The sequence below is a fragment of the Strix uralensis genome, chromosome 3, assembly GCF_047716275.1.
Source record: "Strix uralensis isolate ZFMK-TIS-50842 chromosome 3, bStrUra1, whole genome shotgun sequence".
Lineage (NCBI taxonomy): Eukaryota > Metazoa > Chordata > Aves > Strigiformes > Strigidae > Strix > Strix uralensis.
In genome coordinates this window covers 14,223,501-14,240,805 of record NC_133974.1, presented here as the reverse complement: position 1 = coordinate 14,240,805, position 17,305 = coordinate 14,223,501, and the positions used below count along the sequence as shown (strand labels likewise).

At 35.3% G+C, this 17,305-nt stretch overlaps 1 protein-coding gene across 4 annotated transcripts in view; it reads right to left on the bottom strand.

Annotated features, from left to right (window-relative positions):
* NBAS (NBAS subunit of NRZ tethering complex) overlaps nt 1-17,305 on the bottom strand; it is a 190,137-nt gene that overhangs the window by 39,556 nt on the left and 133,276 nt on the right. For all 4 annotated transcript variants that reach the window (XM_074861544.1, XM_074861545.1, XM_074861542.1 and 1 more), the window contains 4 exons: nt 16,427-16,645; nt 15,978-16,180; nt 6,942-7,031; nt 4,522-4,717 (listed from right to left, as the gene is read on the bottom strand). In XM_074861544.1, the coding sequence (XP_074717645.1) occupies nt 4,522-4,717; nt 6,942-7,031; nt 15,978-16,180; nt 16,427-16,645 (708 nt within the window). The remainder of the gene's footprint in view (nt 1-4,521; nt 4,718-6,941; nt 7,032-15,977; nt 16,181-16,426; nt 16,646-17,305) is intronic.

Below are 17,305 nucleotides of genomic sequence, written 5' to 3'. Positions count from 1 at the left end.
CTATATGAAGAAAGTACAAATGTGTGTGGGATGTACACAACACAAATACAAATTAATCTGGCAATTTTTCAAAGCTAAACTTTAGGGAAAAAAAAACGAGATAAAATACGAAAGGTGCCTAAAGTTACAATCCTAAATTCACATTAGATATCCCTTCCAATTTTCAAAAATGCTTAGCCCTCAGCAGCTCTGTATACCCCAAGATCATGAAAAAAACATAACAATATGAGGGGAAAGGCTAAATGAGATTACCTTCTCTAAATTACAAAGCTATTTGCATTTAAGTGACATGCAAATAGTAATTACATTTTGCATTTGCATAATAATTAAAGAATCCTTTTAAGACAAGGTGTGTCTTATAGAAGCTGCACAATTATTAACTTTTTATCTTAAACTAACCCTTGGTTTACCTACAGAATCTTTGTTAGTGCCATTGTAACTTCCTGGGGCAAAACCCTAACTCTTACTACTGTAACTTACGCCTTGTAACTGGTCACAGAACTGAATGACTACGTACACACACGTTAGTTAATACCTTACCTAAGTTAGACAGTGCTGTGAGTCATTACAGACTATGTTTTTATATATTAAATGAAAACAAATGGATATCCCATCTTAGAGGGATAAAGCTGAAATTTGATATGAACATTCTAAACCATGTTTTTCTCCCCCCTCTTCCCCCGCATTTTTTTATATATAAAAAAGTCAGTATTTTGACCCATATTTTTCATGCACCAGTTAACTAGAAAATTACAGAACCTGAAGAGCTTAGATAAAATTCATCAAGGGGATTAAAACAACGCATGCCTCCTCCCTCCAGTAGTGTGAGATGCTCCTGGAATGTGAATTAAAGACTCTTAAGCCTTTGAAAAATGAGAACCCCTGAATTTTTAATTTTGTTAACTAATCATTAGAGAACTGGAAATTGCTGTGTTTCTGACTGTCTGATAGGTAGCTGCTTCCATAAAGTACATTTTTAATTTTGTAAGAGCTGGCCTGTTTCCCAGCAGTACATTGATTTGTGGGACCACTACTTACAGCACCTAGAGCATAATTAAATATTAAGTCCCTCCTTGATGTATGCAAAGTCTGACTAAGAGGATTAGTAGACACACTGAGGGTGGCTTTCACACATTTTCTGGTAATTGAACACTGCAATATCATTAAACTTATCTTTACTCAATATAAATCCACATCCATCCTTTAAAATATCTGCTGTCGCTCTTTGTACCAAGGCATGGTAAAGGAAAAGAGGGGTCCCCTAAAAGCATGTAAGAAATGTCAAGCAAATAAGGATAAAACAATGGGGAAGTAAGATAATGAATACATTTTTGAAATTTAAAAGTTAAAAAAAATGCAAACAAACAACCTTTAGACACATTCCTCCACACTCTAAAAATAGCATTCAATCCACCACTCCCTTTTTTTTTTTTTAAATATGATTTTTTTTTTTTTACTACTTTGCTGAATGAGAAAGGATGACCAAATTAATAAAGATGTAGTGATGCTAGAGAAATTGATACCTACACAGACAGGGCAGACAGACTGACACGGCAGTCTGAAAACATTTGAAGGATTTAATTCCTCATGTCTACTTTTTCGACCATGCTTCACCCAGGATTACCCAGCAACCTGATCAAACTTTTAAATTGCACTTCAACATCCCCTTCTGTAGAACGAGGTTGGTTTTGAAGGTCTTCATGCCTGAAGCATTAAACTTGCTTAATTAATGCTTTGTCAGAACTCAGTCATGTAACTACTGATTTCCGCAGTGTTCTTGTTTCAGTAACATACCATGAAGGATTGTGAAATGTACACAGTTTTCAATATGCTATTTTATTATGCTATTTTCATTGTTTGTTAATTCACAAAATAAGCAAACTTAATCATCAAATAAGGTCATCACTTGCTTTTTCTAATACGAACTTGTGGACTCGCATTTGACATCAGCTGACTAGAAAAGAAAAAAAAATAGTCCAAATAGTGGATCACTCATTTGTTTTCTCGGACATTTGTGAAGAACTCTGAATTTCAATGACTGGTACCTAATGGACAAACAAATATGACTCTTCTGTCTAAATCACACATTAGTTTGCTAGCACAAAATATTCAATGAAAATGAAGGGTTCTCATCTATCACTTTTAGCTTGAACTGACACGAAAATTAAAATAATTTTTAAATACGTTACAACAGGACTCATAACTGCACTCTGTAGCAGGTATCAGGGTGAAAAAACAATGATTTTTACATATGTACATGTAAGCACAGCTTTCACTACTGCTAAGCATGAAAACTATTTCTGAACTTAGCTAAAGAATAAATACAATATACAGAGAATTTTACTTTACAGTATTGTATACACATTTTTCTACAATTAGCTCTTAAAGGTTTGAGCTTATCTAGCACAGTACTTGAACTTTTTACTACTTGACTTCTTGCACTACTTGATTACTCATCAGCAAAAGAGTAGAGCACTGAAGTGATCAGCAACTTGGTTATGATCAAATGGACTGCTGCTTATAGTCAGTGCAAACTTCTTCCCTCACAAAAACCAGGTATGCTTTCCTGCTTGAAATTAGAAGTATTCTAAAAATCCCCCACTTTAGGAAACAGAAATTATTAACTGATTTTATGGAGACCTAAACAGGCTGGACAATTGGGCCAACGAGAACTGCACGATGTGTAAGAGCCATGTGGTGCCGGAGACAGCACAGGTGGGGACAGCCAGGCTGGGCAGCAGCTCTGCTGAAGAGGCCTGCAGGTCCTGGCCAGCAGTGAGCTACGTATGAGCTACCAGCAGATGCAGTGCTTTCAGTTAATTCCTAAAACATCACAAGGCCAAAGCAAATAGATAAGAGTTTCATGTTTTAAAGTTATATGCATTTGGACTTACCAGTTTATGGAAGACAACAGAAGAGAGCTCTTCTTATATATTTCTCTAACAAGTGTAATGAGTCTCACAAGGTTTCTGTCAAATACAGGTTCTTTTTCTGTCTTCTACAGACATAGCTGAAAACTATTATCTACCTGTATTTTTTTTCTTAAAACATACTCTAGTTGAATCTTTTAGACTTGAAATGTTTTTGAATTGGAAAGTGAGTCACGGGCAACACAAATATTGACAAAAAATTGAACTGAAGATGAAGAATCCAATCATAGACAGACACCTGAAGAACAGGTGAGGAGTTAAGTGCTGGTATTACTGTGAACGCAAGAGAAAAAGCAATTTCTAAAGCAAGCAAGAGATAAGCATTTTCTTTTAAGATTTTTATTAGGATTATTCCCTTGGATGACCTTAGCTCAGTGAGTCAAAACTACTAAGATATTGGTTTTGTTTTATATGAATATAAAATGTTTTTGTGCATAGATTTTTTGAGGAACTATTAGAAATATTATGTTTTAGTTCCATAAGGTCTTTAAGGCATATAGAAAATGGACAAAAAGTAACTCTGCTTCTGAACAATTCTCACGCAGCAAGTGATACACGTGACTTCAAAACGGCAAAAGCTTCAAAGACCAGACTACTTCTTCCTCTTAAGCTTTAGTATATTTTCATTGTACTTAGAAATGTAGAACCTCTAAGAATATGTACGCTGATATTAAGCACTTCATCAAAATGAGTCATGAAATAAAGCAGTTAAAATATTAATGAATAACCAACAGGAGCCTTTTTGCATATATGGAATTTTTAATATTCTACTTGAAAATGCGAGCATTTTCATTCCTAGTCTTAGACCAACTTCTACATATACTTAAATGAAAGTTAGGCACTTTGTCACCCTTCAGTTCGGAAAGAAAGTTAATCTGTTTTAGACTTGAAAACTTGAACTAGAAATGCTCTGTCTCTCTTAGTTGGAAACAAATAAATAGCTAAGAGTAACTTCTTTCACCAGTGATTTCACCTTATTTTTTTCCTGACTTTACACTGAAAAAGACTTAAAACTATCACTTGGGCAGTTAAAGGTATGAACTGTTTTTAAGCAACTACTCTTTCAGTTTTGAGGTGCTGCCTCTTAAGAGACAATAGCAGACTATGACCGAATGCATTCCCTATCAATCAAGTCTTTCCATTTGAGAATGTCTTTAATGTTCCTACTGCACATTCATGGAATAATACTTAAAGGCCCCAGAAAAAAAGAGACAGCGGCCAGTAATTCTCATTCTAATTCTGACTATAATGTCACACCAAGTAGAAGATAAAGAGGGAAGTTAAAATTGACAGAAAAAACAGTCAGAAAAGAAAGAATATACAAAAACCTCCAAAGTTAATGCTTGACATGGAGAAAAATCATTAGTGTTTAATTTAGTTCCGTATTACGTACTCCTGATCCCAAGCAAAAGCTGAGGAGACAATTAATTTTACATAGCTTTGTTTTTCAAAGAATCATAATGTATTAGAAGCTTGATTCAAAAGGAAGGTAGGATTAGCTCCCATACCAGCAGGATGCATCACAACAGCATTTCATCATATAATCCTTGCATAAAAACAGTCTTATGCTATCATTTATAGCCAGCAATACCTTTGTTTCAGGCCAGCAAGCTCTGAGAACAGCTTCTGTCCTGAAGTACACAAGTAGCTTACTATCCTCATCACTGAGATGGAAGGCTTGCTCCAGAATTTGCAATACTCTGATGCGAGGCTTCACTGCTAAAGAGTTGTCACCACAGAAAGGTCTCAACCACTCCAGAAGGTCATCTGAAGAAACTACTTTCTCCCTGTAATTAAACAATAGTGTGTCAGTCTTTGGTAATCCTAATGAAAGTACTACATGTATTTTCAAAGCTGTTAACAAGTACATTCAATAAATAACAAATACATAACACTGGAAATGGAAGAGCTCACCTCTGTGAGACTGCAGAGAAACTAGCCCTTGTAAATCAGGTGCCTAAAGCTAAGTGGTGTAAGAACTTTTCTGAACTTCAAAGAAGCATGTAATACCATAGAAATCCACATACAACTTGACTGACAATTGTATAGTAACGGTGCTGGATTCCAGCACCTGAAAATCCAAGCCTTGTTATGGTGTCTGGTCCTGACTGATATTTCCACACTATCTGACTTTATGGAAAACCAGCTTGACTGCTTGGATTTTAAGTATGCCATCTTTATAGCTGATGCTTATTCATATTGCCCTATATTCTCTTTCCTTACAAATCCCTTCTTTACACTGCACATACAGAAATTAGTTTCTCCTGATTGTAGCTCTAGCCATTTCTTTTTTTTTCTGTACCATTTCTAGCCAGTTTGATTATTATATATTCTAGTTTGATAATTATTGTAAAATACCCATAATCCCTAGAAAGAAAAAAGAGATGTTAAAAAAACCTAAGTTTTTGGGTTTTTCTGACTTGGTTATTTAGCAAAACTCTGAATTACATAATTTGATTCAAAAACTTTATTATATTGAATACATTCTAACTGTGTGAAAGCACTTACAGCACACAGATTACCATGAACCCACCAACCACAAGCAGTTGCAGACAGAATAATCTGTTATGTCCCTTAGAGGCTATAAACTAGCATGTAACAAATCAGTAAATGCTACTCTGCTATCTTTCAGTAGTATTTTGAACTAAAGGTAATTTTTAAAAAAAAAAAAATTATCAAGAAAGTGGTTCCAGGTGGAGTGTGATTTATAACTAATGTTCCCTTATTTGTCTTAACAAGACAGATGGGAAAGTAATATCAGACACAAAACACCAATTTAACCTGTCTTGCAGCTCTGAAATAATAAACATTGACAGCTTAGGTTTTCATATTACAAGGATTTCAATTTTAGTTAGGCTTTATATTGTCTGAATGATGCTGTTAGCTCAGAACTTCAGCTAAATTAAACATGCCTCTCCTAAACAGGTGGCATTCAAACTGTAAATTAAAAGTTTGGGAATTAAGAGGACCTGCTGGAATATTTCAAGAGTTTTGTAGAGCTCACACTTGATGTTTACATACGTTTTCCTGAAGGAAAAAGTTATATTTTGTAAATCAAATAGCTGAGGTTTAAGGCAATAAAGAAGAAGAAATATTTAAATGAATGTAAACAATCTCTTGTAATCACAATGACTTTCACTCCAGCTTATTGTTTCAGCAGTTAAATGTTGATGAAGTATACAAATAAAACTGTCCAGAAAGTGCATCTCAGAATAAAATAGTGCCAACTCTCCCATTCTACCTTAGAATACTGCAAATGAGATTTACTGTAGATTGACATGAAGTCAGTCTGCTTCAGTATCCAATATTTAACTAATTTAACATCAGTGGAGAAGCTTCCACACAATAGTGTAATTGGTTTTGTGTGGCTACCAGAGAGTATGGGGTTTTATTATTATTACCATACATGAGTTCTTAGTTTGTATGCCTGCAAAGAAAACTTTTTTTTTTTTCCTTCCTTCTTTATCTTTACTAGAAATGCAATGGAAAATGTCAGCGAAACATACAGACCATTAGGTGACCCAAAAGAGGGGGGAAAAAAAAAAGTGATGAAGCATCATACAGCATTTACGAAATTGTTTCTGCATTATACCCTACAAATATTGGCAAACTTAGATATCTAAATTCAGATATCTTAAAGTGAGTCATTATTGTTTGTAATTTATCTACTAAACTGAAACAAAAGCAGTGAAGTACTCCTGATAGATACAATCTGCAGTAGTCACAGCACTAAAACCATTTTTCTCAAATCACCGTAATACAGAGTTATCTAAATTTTAGGTTCAGTGACTTACTTTATTCCAAGTGATCAAGTAAAAGCTTCTGTCAGGGCTCAGATTTTGAACATGATAAATGATAGCCTGTTCCAGAAGAGTCTTAGAAAATTAAGTGCAAACCCATTATATATAGCCATGAAGAAAAATCATCCATATTCAGTATCATACTTCTTATGAAAGCATTGAAGGTATCTTTCAAAGTCTTAACCAAAGAATACATACAGGAAGTTCTTACCCTTTTTCAACACCTTCATGCACTGCAGAAACAATGCCTTCTAGGATTCCAAGTGGATCTTTCACTAATGTAGATGAGTCACCATTTCCACTGTTAAGGGAAGACATAAAATTACCATTAAAATGGTCTTAACATCACATCTAATTCTACCTGTAAGATTTACATGAATTGTTTAATAATTATAGCAATTTTCTACTTTCCCTGCTTAACTAGTACCTTTATTTTTATGTCAGAGTAACACAAGGAGCAACAAAAAAAAAGTGGGAAAGAAATACTAAAATATTTAAGTGAAACTTGAAAGAAAAAGAATAGTTATAATTTAACACTTCTAACACAGGTCAGCAAAATATAAACATGTAATCTCATTATTTTAAAGATCTCATCAATATTGACTAAACAGATTAAAGATTACACATAAATGTCACCATCTTTTCTTTTCACATATCATCTTGCAGTATCACTACTGGTTTAAAACAACTTGAGTGTAACCTGAATCAAAAGAATCCTATCTGCTGATTCAGCAGATTTCTTTGCCCGCTCCCACCTCTGGGCTTCATTTTCCGTTGGATCAAACAGGTTCAAGATTACCAGAACCAAGAAGATTAAGAAGTAGGGAATACGTGCTCAAGAACAGCATGTGAGAAAGTGGAGGGTCAAGTCACCCATGAAACAGCATCCACTATGCATGCGTAGGAATAGAAAAATGTGAATCACAATGCCCATCAGACATTCCAGCTACAATACAGTGCTCTTCTGAAGGTCAAAAGGTAGTAACATTTTGGGGGGGGGAAAAAAAAGCACTCTAAGCTTCACTCATAATGCAATGAAAATGACATTTTCTGCTAAGATTTTCAGCAAAACAAACCTAAGATGTGATTTGGTGCTGAAAGAGGGAGGGATTTTGCACTGGTACTCCAATAAAGCACACAGTGTCTCTTCATGGAAACCACTGCAGAGGCAATGATGCCTGGATGAACTACAAAAACAACAGCTTTGCCTAGCAGAGTTTGTCAATTACATTTTATGTATTTATGTATTTTATGTACAATTACATTACAATTGCATTAAAGAAAGAAAGGCAAATAGTTCCAAAGTCAGCTTACTAAAGATGACTCAAAAACCCGGAGATAAATGTATTTTCTCTGCAGTTCATCAGCATATCAAAGCTCTTCTGCTACTAAAAATGTCACCCTCTTCCCATATGATCTCTTAATAAGAATGAATACATGTCCAGACTACCCTGACTGTTCTAAAGCCAAAATACACTGTATAGCTGATAATAATGTGCAAAAATAACTGCAATATTACACATTTTTTGTCAAGTTATGAGTGTTTATAATTGTCATTTTTACTTCAGTAAGATAAAATATATTGCCTAAAAAAATTATTATATGGCATTGAGACCTGAATTTTTATAAACACTAATGTCTTCCTGCACTCAGAACTTTCAACTTCTGTATTTTTATTTTTATCTTAATAGGTGTCCAGCACTTCAGTGAACACCAGATTTAAAACCAACATGTGACTCCATTCAGAACAGATGCAAGGTAATTTGTTGCATGATGAAACCTTAGTATATTCCTTTTATATTGCTCTACTGCACTCAAATTCGAAGTAGGAGAGGAAAGCTCCTAATGCCAGCCTTTTTCTCAAAAAATACTTTTACATATGACTATGATAGAAATCCCATTCTTAATACCAATACTATCATATAGCACCTAAATAAGTTTTAAAAGAGTGAATTTTAAAACTAGGTATTTTCCTAAACATCTTCAGAATACTTGGATACAATCAAATTATAATTTATAGTACAGAAACATCCAGGATTTTAGACTCCCGAAGAGACACAACTTGTGTCCAAAAGATAAAATATATTTTCACAAAAAAACACACCAAAAATTTCAGTAAAAAAAATAAATAAATAAATGTATTTCTCACAGAAAAGGAGACACAATTGAACTGAATACTCTGTTATGGAAAAAAATAAAAATTAGATTACACCAGTGTTGCAGAAGTGTGGCAATGGTAAAAAGAACAGCAGTATTAAAGTAATCATTTTATGCAAGCAGCTACATGTATTAGGAGATGGTTTCAAATTTGTTTTAAAATTAAAAAAAGCTAAGAATATTTAAGATATGTTCCCAGAGAAAAGACAGATACAAGCCACTCCATTAATGTTCTGTTTACAAGCTAGATTTAAATTTTCCTGTATTATTATGTTTTTTATGTTTTTTGACTTAAGTTTGTAATAAAAAGACATCAACAAAGGGCATCAACATGGCATATCCAAAGAAAACTAGACTACTTATAAAGCTTGCATATTAAGAAGAGAATGATGATTGACATAGAAAAGAATAGGACATGGAATATAGAAATGAAGATCTTACAGCTCTACTTACCCTAAATTATCTTTAGTGTACATAAGCAATTTCCATATCAAAGGAGACTGACCAGCAAACTCTATATTGGGTACCCTCAATTTTAGAGATTGGTTCTGAACAGTCCTACCACTTGCTCTTCAAAAACCCTTCATCTCTCTAATTAGAAATGAAAGCCGTTAGCTCCTATTGCAACCAGCCTCTGAGCACCTCAAAAAAATTCGTGTCAAAAGAAACATATACAAAAAGTTAACAGACATTTCTGAAAACAGAAAACCACTATTTTAGACAGTGCATCTGTGAAGCCAGTTCTGAAGTACAATAGATGTATGAACATTTACAGAAAGCTTCAAGTTTGTCACGTACAGACAGGTACTATTCTGCTACACGGAAGCAAAGGAGAAAAAAGGTGAATCAGTAACAGTGAGTTACTGTTACCTAGAATAAGAAAGTATTTTAAAAAGAAATCTAGAAAGAGTGGAAGCTAGCATTCTTTTAAGCTTAATATTGCCTTTACTGCCTAATGGTTAGAGAAACTAAAAAGAGATTACAGCTCATGAGACAAATAATTGTGTCAAGTTTTCACAGATTGTTGTCTTGTTCTTTTCTTAATAATTAATGATTAAAAATAAGCAGCGAACAGAAACAAATATAATTAATGAAGGATTAGTCTTCCACACAGATTATATGCTACTTTACGCATGTTTTAAACAACAGAACAGGATTCAGTGTTCACCTCAAAACTCCTAGGTATGAGCCTGGCATAATTACACTGATAAAGGCTTATTTTGATTTCAGTTCAGCTTCAGGAAAAGTGATGCATATTTAATCAAGTTCCTCAAACACAATAAAGTACAAAGAATGCTTGAAAGGAGAATAAATTAACTTCATCTAAATCTTTTAACCTAATTACAGTATTCATTCAAAATACCTGATATCGTCTTACTTCTCCAGTCTTATTTTCCTCTTTGTGTTTCCTCTATGTATCAGGAAAATAAGAAAATAATATATTGGTGGTGTGATCATTCAAAGCTGGGGAAAAAAGTCATAATGCCAAACCATCTTTTCCATCAGAAATACCATGAAATTATGATATCCAAATTACAAAATTGCTATGTATGACTCCTGCTCAAGTGAGATGAGATAGTAAAAAATCTGGGGTTTCCTTCTAGGTTAGCTACTCAGTCTCACAAAGCTGGTGTTAGCTTCTTCATCAAACACTGGCCATTAAACAAGAACTCAAAATTTCACCAAACCTTTCCTGCTCATTGTGTGGTGAATACTTCCAAAATTTCATTAAATGCTACATCCACCTGGACACCTAAGAAATTTATGACCTGCAAATGAAGGCCATAATGTCTTCAACAGACAAACTGTCTTCCCTGACTAACCAACCACAAACATCCCTACAGTTATGCATCATGGGAAGTCTCCAGCATATCATGTGAGTGATCCTCGGTAATGGATTAAATTGAATCTTAGATAAGTCTAATCAGACTATTATTATCACCAACATCTTTTGGGCGTTTTTCAGAAGTTCAAGATTTCTACTGGAGAGGCAACTGGTTTTTATTTATTGTAGCTGCTTCCACAGGCAAACAAGGAAGTGTCCAATACATATGTTATATAAAGTACGCAGATATGCTCTGCTGGAGAGATTTTATACATACCAGTGCAAGAGTTTCTACTTTGAATTTTGCGTGCCAGAACAAGAGTCAAGGGAGATAAAAGTAGTTAACAGAAGTGAACAATACTGCTCTTGAAATTACAATATAGGTACTTAATATTAGGGAAATAACTGTATGTTACATTTAACAAGAAGTCTGTTTCTGAAAAGCTGTCAGAGTTTTTAAAGCCTCTGATATTGTATGCTGTTGAAAAAAGAAGCCAAAAAATAACTTAATTAATCTTTCATAAAGACAATACTTTCTAGAAGGTTCTTCTGCGATAGTCAGTAAATACACTAATAAAAAAAGATATTTTACTGTGTTTGAAGGGGGGTTGTAGTTAATGAAACTGAAAGAAAGGATGCATATTTTCAGTCACAGAAGTGGTGAATTGATGCTGAACTTTCAGGCAAATCAATGACACTACCATTTTCACATCCATACAGGCCTGTTTCACTTATGGTTACAGTACCTTAATTAAATTCCCTGTCACCGTAGCTACAGAAAATCCAAGGTCCGTGTTATAACCTTACAACTGCTACTTTGAAGGTTAATTGTCAAGGAAGCAATTTTCTGACATGATCTCTTTCAAAACTATTGTATAAATTAACCACACTGTATAACATATCAAAGCTACAATAAATAAACCTGAAGAGTCTTTCCTTGAAATGTTGCATTTATTGACTAGTAGTCTGTCATTCCAGGTACACAGGCAAGACTATACTACTTTAATTGTAGTTTTTGCCCATTACCCTGAAATGCAAGTATTGCTCAAAATGCAGTTAATATATTTTAATTTGTGTTATGGTCTAGCTTGAAAGCTAACATGAGCATAGGATAGAGATGTATCCAATTTTATGCACAGCAACAACATCAATACCAGCAGGCTGAAGAGATGCCACACAACAACCTTTCTTTTAATTGCTCCCTATATTCATACTGCTGCTAATTTATAATATCCTCTTACTGAATTTCACAATCGGGAGCATATTATTTCAAGTATTTCCCATTTTATTTTATACTAGATTTTTACCTCATGTTCTTTATCATTGTAGTGCACAAACTTTCCACGGGTCATGAATGACATGAAATGATCTTCCTTTTCCCCCCAAAGAAGAGATGTTAAAAAAAAAAAAAAACAAACTCCACTGATCACATTAGGTCACATCACAGCTTCCAACTAATTCTCCCACCTTTGCCACTGGAGTTTTCTCTAATTTTATCTGAAGCTTCCAACTAATTCTCCCATCTTTGCCACTAGAGTTCTCTCTACTGCAGAGACAGGCATTCCCTTTTTTACTGGAAAGTGCTGTATAGGAGTTACTGGTTATGGTCTCTGCCCCAGAACTTTAAATCAACTTGCAGACATTCCAGCCTTGCAATGTATATGAAGAATACATAATTCAGTTAACAGAAAAATGTTGATAAGAAGCAGAGTAGAAACGAGAATTTTGATAGGTTTCTCATACTTTGCATGTTAATGAAACTCATTATAGATGAAATAACTGGACTTTGTGAGCTTTATATCCAGATGCATCATGCTGTTATATTCCAGTCAGAAACAGCAGGACAGTGATTACCTAAAGCCAAATTATTGTTCATCAAATGGACAAATCCAGACAAGACAGACAATATTACTTGTGTTGCTGTGCAGAAAGCTCTACCATCATTGAGGATGCTATGAGCACTCTTAAACTGAGTGACAAGAGAAATCAATTTTCTGCCAAAGAGGGCTGAAGACACTTTGACAGGCTGCCTTCTTTTCACCTGTGGCACTTCAATCTGCTGTAATATACACATACATGCTGAAGAAAAGGTATACAGCCACAAATTATTTTCCATTCTAGACTTGTTTCTCTATTTCTGGTATGTACATTCAGATCATCCTGCCCACATAATTTTTCTGCATGCAGGAGAACAAGATAAATTCTCAAAGTTATATCTATCTAAACTGGTCTTAGAAGTGATAAACAGTGTCTAGCAGCTATCTAACAACAGAATACTCTTTTGTACTTGTTGCATGTGTTTCTTTGGAACAGAAATACTTCAGAAGAGAGTTTTGTATGAATAGTTAAATGAGAAATATCTGTTCATTCATCACGGATGATACAAAATTATCTTCCACCCACCCCAAAAAAAAGGGGAGAGAAAATATTTCTACTGAAACCACTAGGTTACAAATACAGTGCTATTTCATTTGGAGTATTCAGAACATCAAAGACCCAGTCAGGAAAAAGCAACAGGTAGCACTCAGCAACATTAAATCCAAGAGAACATCCTCAAATGAAAAAAAATCCCTGATGATTTAATTTCACCGGACTGCAGAAAAAAAGCCAAAAGCAATACTTTTATACTGCTCTGAAGGAGAAAAAGCATCATGGACAGAAAGATTCTCAAGACCTCATTGATAATTCTGACAACAACAGTGGCAAAAAAACCCCTCATCTCAGGCTCTCTTCATTCTGTGAACACGAATACCCACAGGGATGTAGATATAAAATCCCAAAATTTCATTTTCTGCTTGCTGTCTTGAGAATCTCAAATCTCAGCTTTACTCCAACGGCAATGGGGACTGAGTGTGCTCTTTGGTTAAGTTGTTCTGACAACCCTTACAAGTCATTTTCAACATATACTTGCCTCATGGATTGTCATTTGAGCCCTCAAGCCACATCCTTTACCACTTCACCACCCTAATAAATACCTTCAGTTTTGCTGTGTGTCCTGGTTTCAGCCAGGATAGAGTTAACTTTCCTTGGGCTGAGAGGGAGCACAGCTAGAGGGCTGGGCATGGATTGATTATTGGAGTATTCCGTGTCAATGTCACTGGAGTATTCCGTATCAATGTGATGTCAGGCTCAATATATAAGGGGAGCATGCTCTCTCATTTTCTGCAGAACTTCTGGTGTGGTTGGGATCGTTGCTGGGGGCAGGCTGCGTACCGGCCGCCAAATAGCTGCTGTATATTACCCGTTTGGACTTACTACTGTTACTGATGTTTTGCTACTATTACTAGGGGGGTTTTTTATTCAACCTATAAATTTCTTTTTTTTTTTGTCCCTCCCCTATTTCACCGGGTTGCGGGGAAGTAAGCGGCTGGCCATGTGGTGATTGGCTACCGGCTGAGTTCAACCACGACACTGTGGCAAGTAGAAGGTTGAACCTTAAAGGACATGCTGAAGTCTCACATTACAGGCCAAAGGAATTTTATAATCACTATGGCTACAAAAGTGGGCAAATCTCTTACCAAATCTTAACAGAGGGTATTATGAATGGCAAGCTGAGCTAGAACTGAGCATTAAACAAACTCAAGGAAAAGCACCTTATTTCACTGAAAGGCTTTTCAGTGTGCTTAGCTTTCCTTCACCTGTGTCCACATCCTCACCATGTCTGTAAACATGTCCATAAGTACATATTTTTAACAGTTCTATCTTCCCAGAGATGACTGCATTGTCCCAAATGCCAGACAAACTACAACAGTTTCAGCCTCAAACTTGTAAAGAAAAGCCATGTCCCTTCTGGGCTTTAAGACGTGAAGTACAGAGGCTGCAGCTAAGCAAACAGGCAGGACTTCGATGCAGGACTCTTCTCCCTCTCCCAAGACATGACTAGTACTGAAGAAATGCAACATGACTACAGTAGTTTTAGACTGTTTCTCACAAGTACTAGAACTGTAATTTGAAAACAAGACTGTAAAGAATATATTCAACTAAAGGATCATCGTATTAAAGTTAACGCAAACTTTAAACTCACAGTTAACAAGATTAAGACGGTCAGCATCAACTGTATTTCATGCTCCTTTGTATCATCCAGGTCTTGCCCAGATCTCAGAATTATTCAGGGATGTGTAAGTATAAATTGTGTGGAAGATATTTATTTTGCATTTTCTGTTCTTCTAGCCTATTTCTCCATAATTTTAAAATTAAGAGATGACTCAGTTTCCTGGGGTTGCATGAACAGGTTGGTTGTTTGGTTTGTCACGCCACGGAAAAGACAATTACTGAGGTTTGAGGCTGTGAATCCCAGGAAAAGATGGAGACGAAGCCTTGCTTCTGTACAGCGTGTGGGGATTGCTCACAGCATGATGGCAGTAAAACCAGCAAGAAATGGTAACAATGACAACACTGAAAGAGTTGAGCAGAACAATCCCCTTCCTTACACTAGAAACCTGTTTCTCTCCACAAAGTTAGCAGGTTGGGGATTTTTTTAGTGTATCATTGTATCTTTTACGTGCTGTAGGAAGCATAAAACACTCACACTTGCTGTTTAATTTGGAGGTAGGTGTAACAAAAAGGAAGGTGGAAGAAGAAAAGCTAAAACCTCTATGGAGCATTCTTTAAGAGAACAAAGAAAAATGTATAGCCTATATGTTAATGACAGATAAACACATTTTTCAAAACCTTGCAAATAAAAACCAACCAACCAAACCAACCCAAAAAACACCTCCCAGAAATACCCCAGCAATTTATTTCAAAGATGGAAATTGTACTTATTCCTGTAAGACTAGATGTTGTAGCAACAGCCATTGCTAGGCCTCTGCTGCCTAAATACCTGCACAAGGTACCCACTGTTTCCAATAAATATACCTTCTGACTCTGTTTAAGAGGTAAGAAGTATGTGCAGTTGTAAATTTGCCAAAAATTCACAAGTGCACACACATGTAATGGAATATTGTAAAGCCAACTTTTTAAGCTGAAAACTACCCTGCAGTGAATAGGATGAGTTTTGTAGCTTGCTTTGTTTAGATTTCCCAGGCTTCCCAAACTCAGAAAAATATAACTGTCTTATCTGAATATGAAATTATAGGTAAACGGGAGCATAAACAATCCAATAACTCATTTCCTGTTACTGCCCAATTTTCTGAAAAATCCAGACATTCAAAGCAAACAAGTACTCGCTATTAAAAAAAACAGCCAACCAACCCACCCCAACCTAAAAAAACCCCAAAAACCCAGAAGAAAGATTTCTGGACTTAATTGTGGCAGTGTACTTACCTTAATATAGATACTATTTTTTTAATAGCACATTGCACAATATCCTTGGGAGAAAGACCTAGATCTCCAACAGCCACTTGTAACAACTGTTGTATCATGTCCAGGGGTTGACCATCTATACACATAGCTACTGCTTGGTCATGGATTTTTTCTTTTTCTGACCTTGACAAATCATATAAATAGCCGTACTTCTGTAGTGTATCCTGTGAACAGACAATTTTTGAACACGAATCAGTGTACTCTTTATTTACAGGGCTGTATCATTCAGTTTTTCTTTCTACATTTTCTTTATACATTACGCAAAAGAAAAGATTACGGAAGTGAGTTTTCAAAAACCAGGTCAACAAAAATGAAGGTACAAAACATTAATAAAATATGACAGAAGACTGATGTCCATCACTGCTAGTCATGGTAACACTCAAAACAAGCACCTGATCAGTAATCATTACCTGTTCGCTGTTTTTCAAGTAAGTGATAAAACTATGAGTGAGTGTTTCCAGATGAGCAAGAGATTGCTGCAAGTGATTCAGAGTTTCTTCATAAGCAACCGATGGATTTTCAGCATCTTGCATGTCATTCTCAGAAGTTTTTTTTCTTGATTTCTCAGAAAGGTGTTTGACTGCCTTAATAGCCTTCTTAGTCAATTCTATCCTGGCTTCAACTGGCAGCTGAAAAAGATTACTCAATATTTAATCATTCATCAACTGTACACTACTAGTTGTATTACAGCAGTGCCTAGACGTCAGGCGGCTCCACTGCTCTGCAGCACAGCATAAAACTAAATGACGTTTTTTATGAGAAACAACTTTATTTCTTATTAGTCATTTATTTAAAAAGGATCAGTATTCCGTTACTTTCTCCTGTGTTCCTTCTTTTTACTGATGTTGAATCTGGCTCATTTTAAACCATATGAAACTTCTTTTCCCTAATGATATTTATGATCTTTGTAGACTGCCACCTTATGATCTTTGTTTCTTAGTTCTGCATTGAGAGATGTCTGGAGATCGTTTTACAAGATTAACTGAAAATCCCAAATGCTGAAAATTAACTTAAGGTTAGTTTTGTCAGGTTTAGATCACTGTCTAAAATATACTCCTAAAACCATAATCGTAAGCAAAAAAACCTGTAGGAGGTCTACAACTTTTAAATCAATCTGTTTAACACACAATTTATACAAAACAGCAAGTTACTATTTTGAAAGACCTGTACAACTAGATGTATCTAGCCATTAAACTGAACCAAGAAAGTCTGGGGTTTTTTTCCCATTATACTTCTCAAAGTCTGAATTTTTAAATGGAGTCACACATACAGTGAATTAAGTTTTCCCT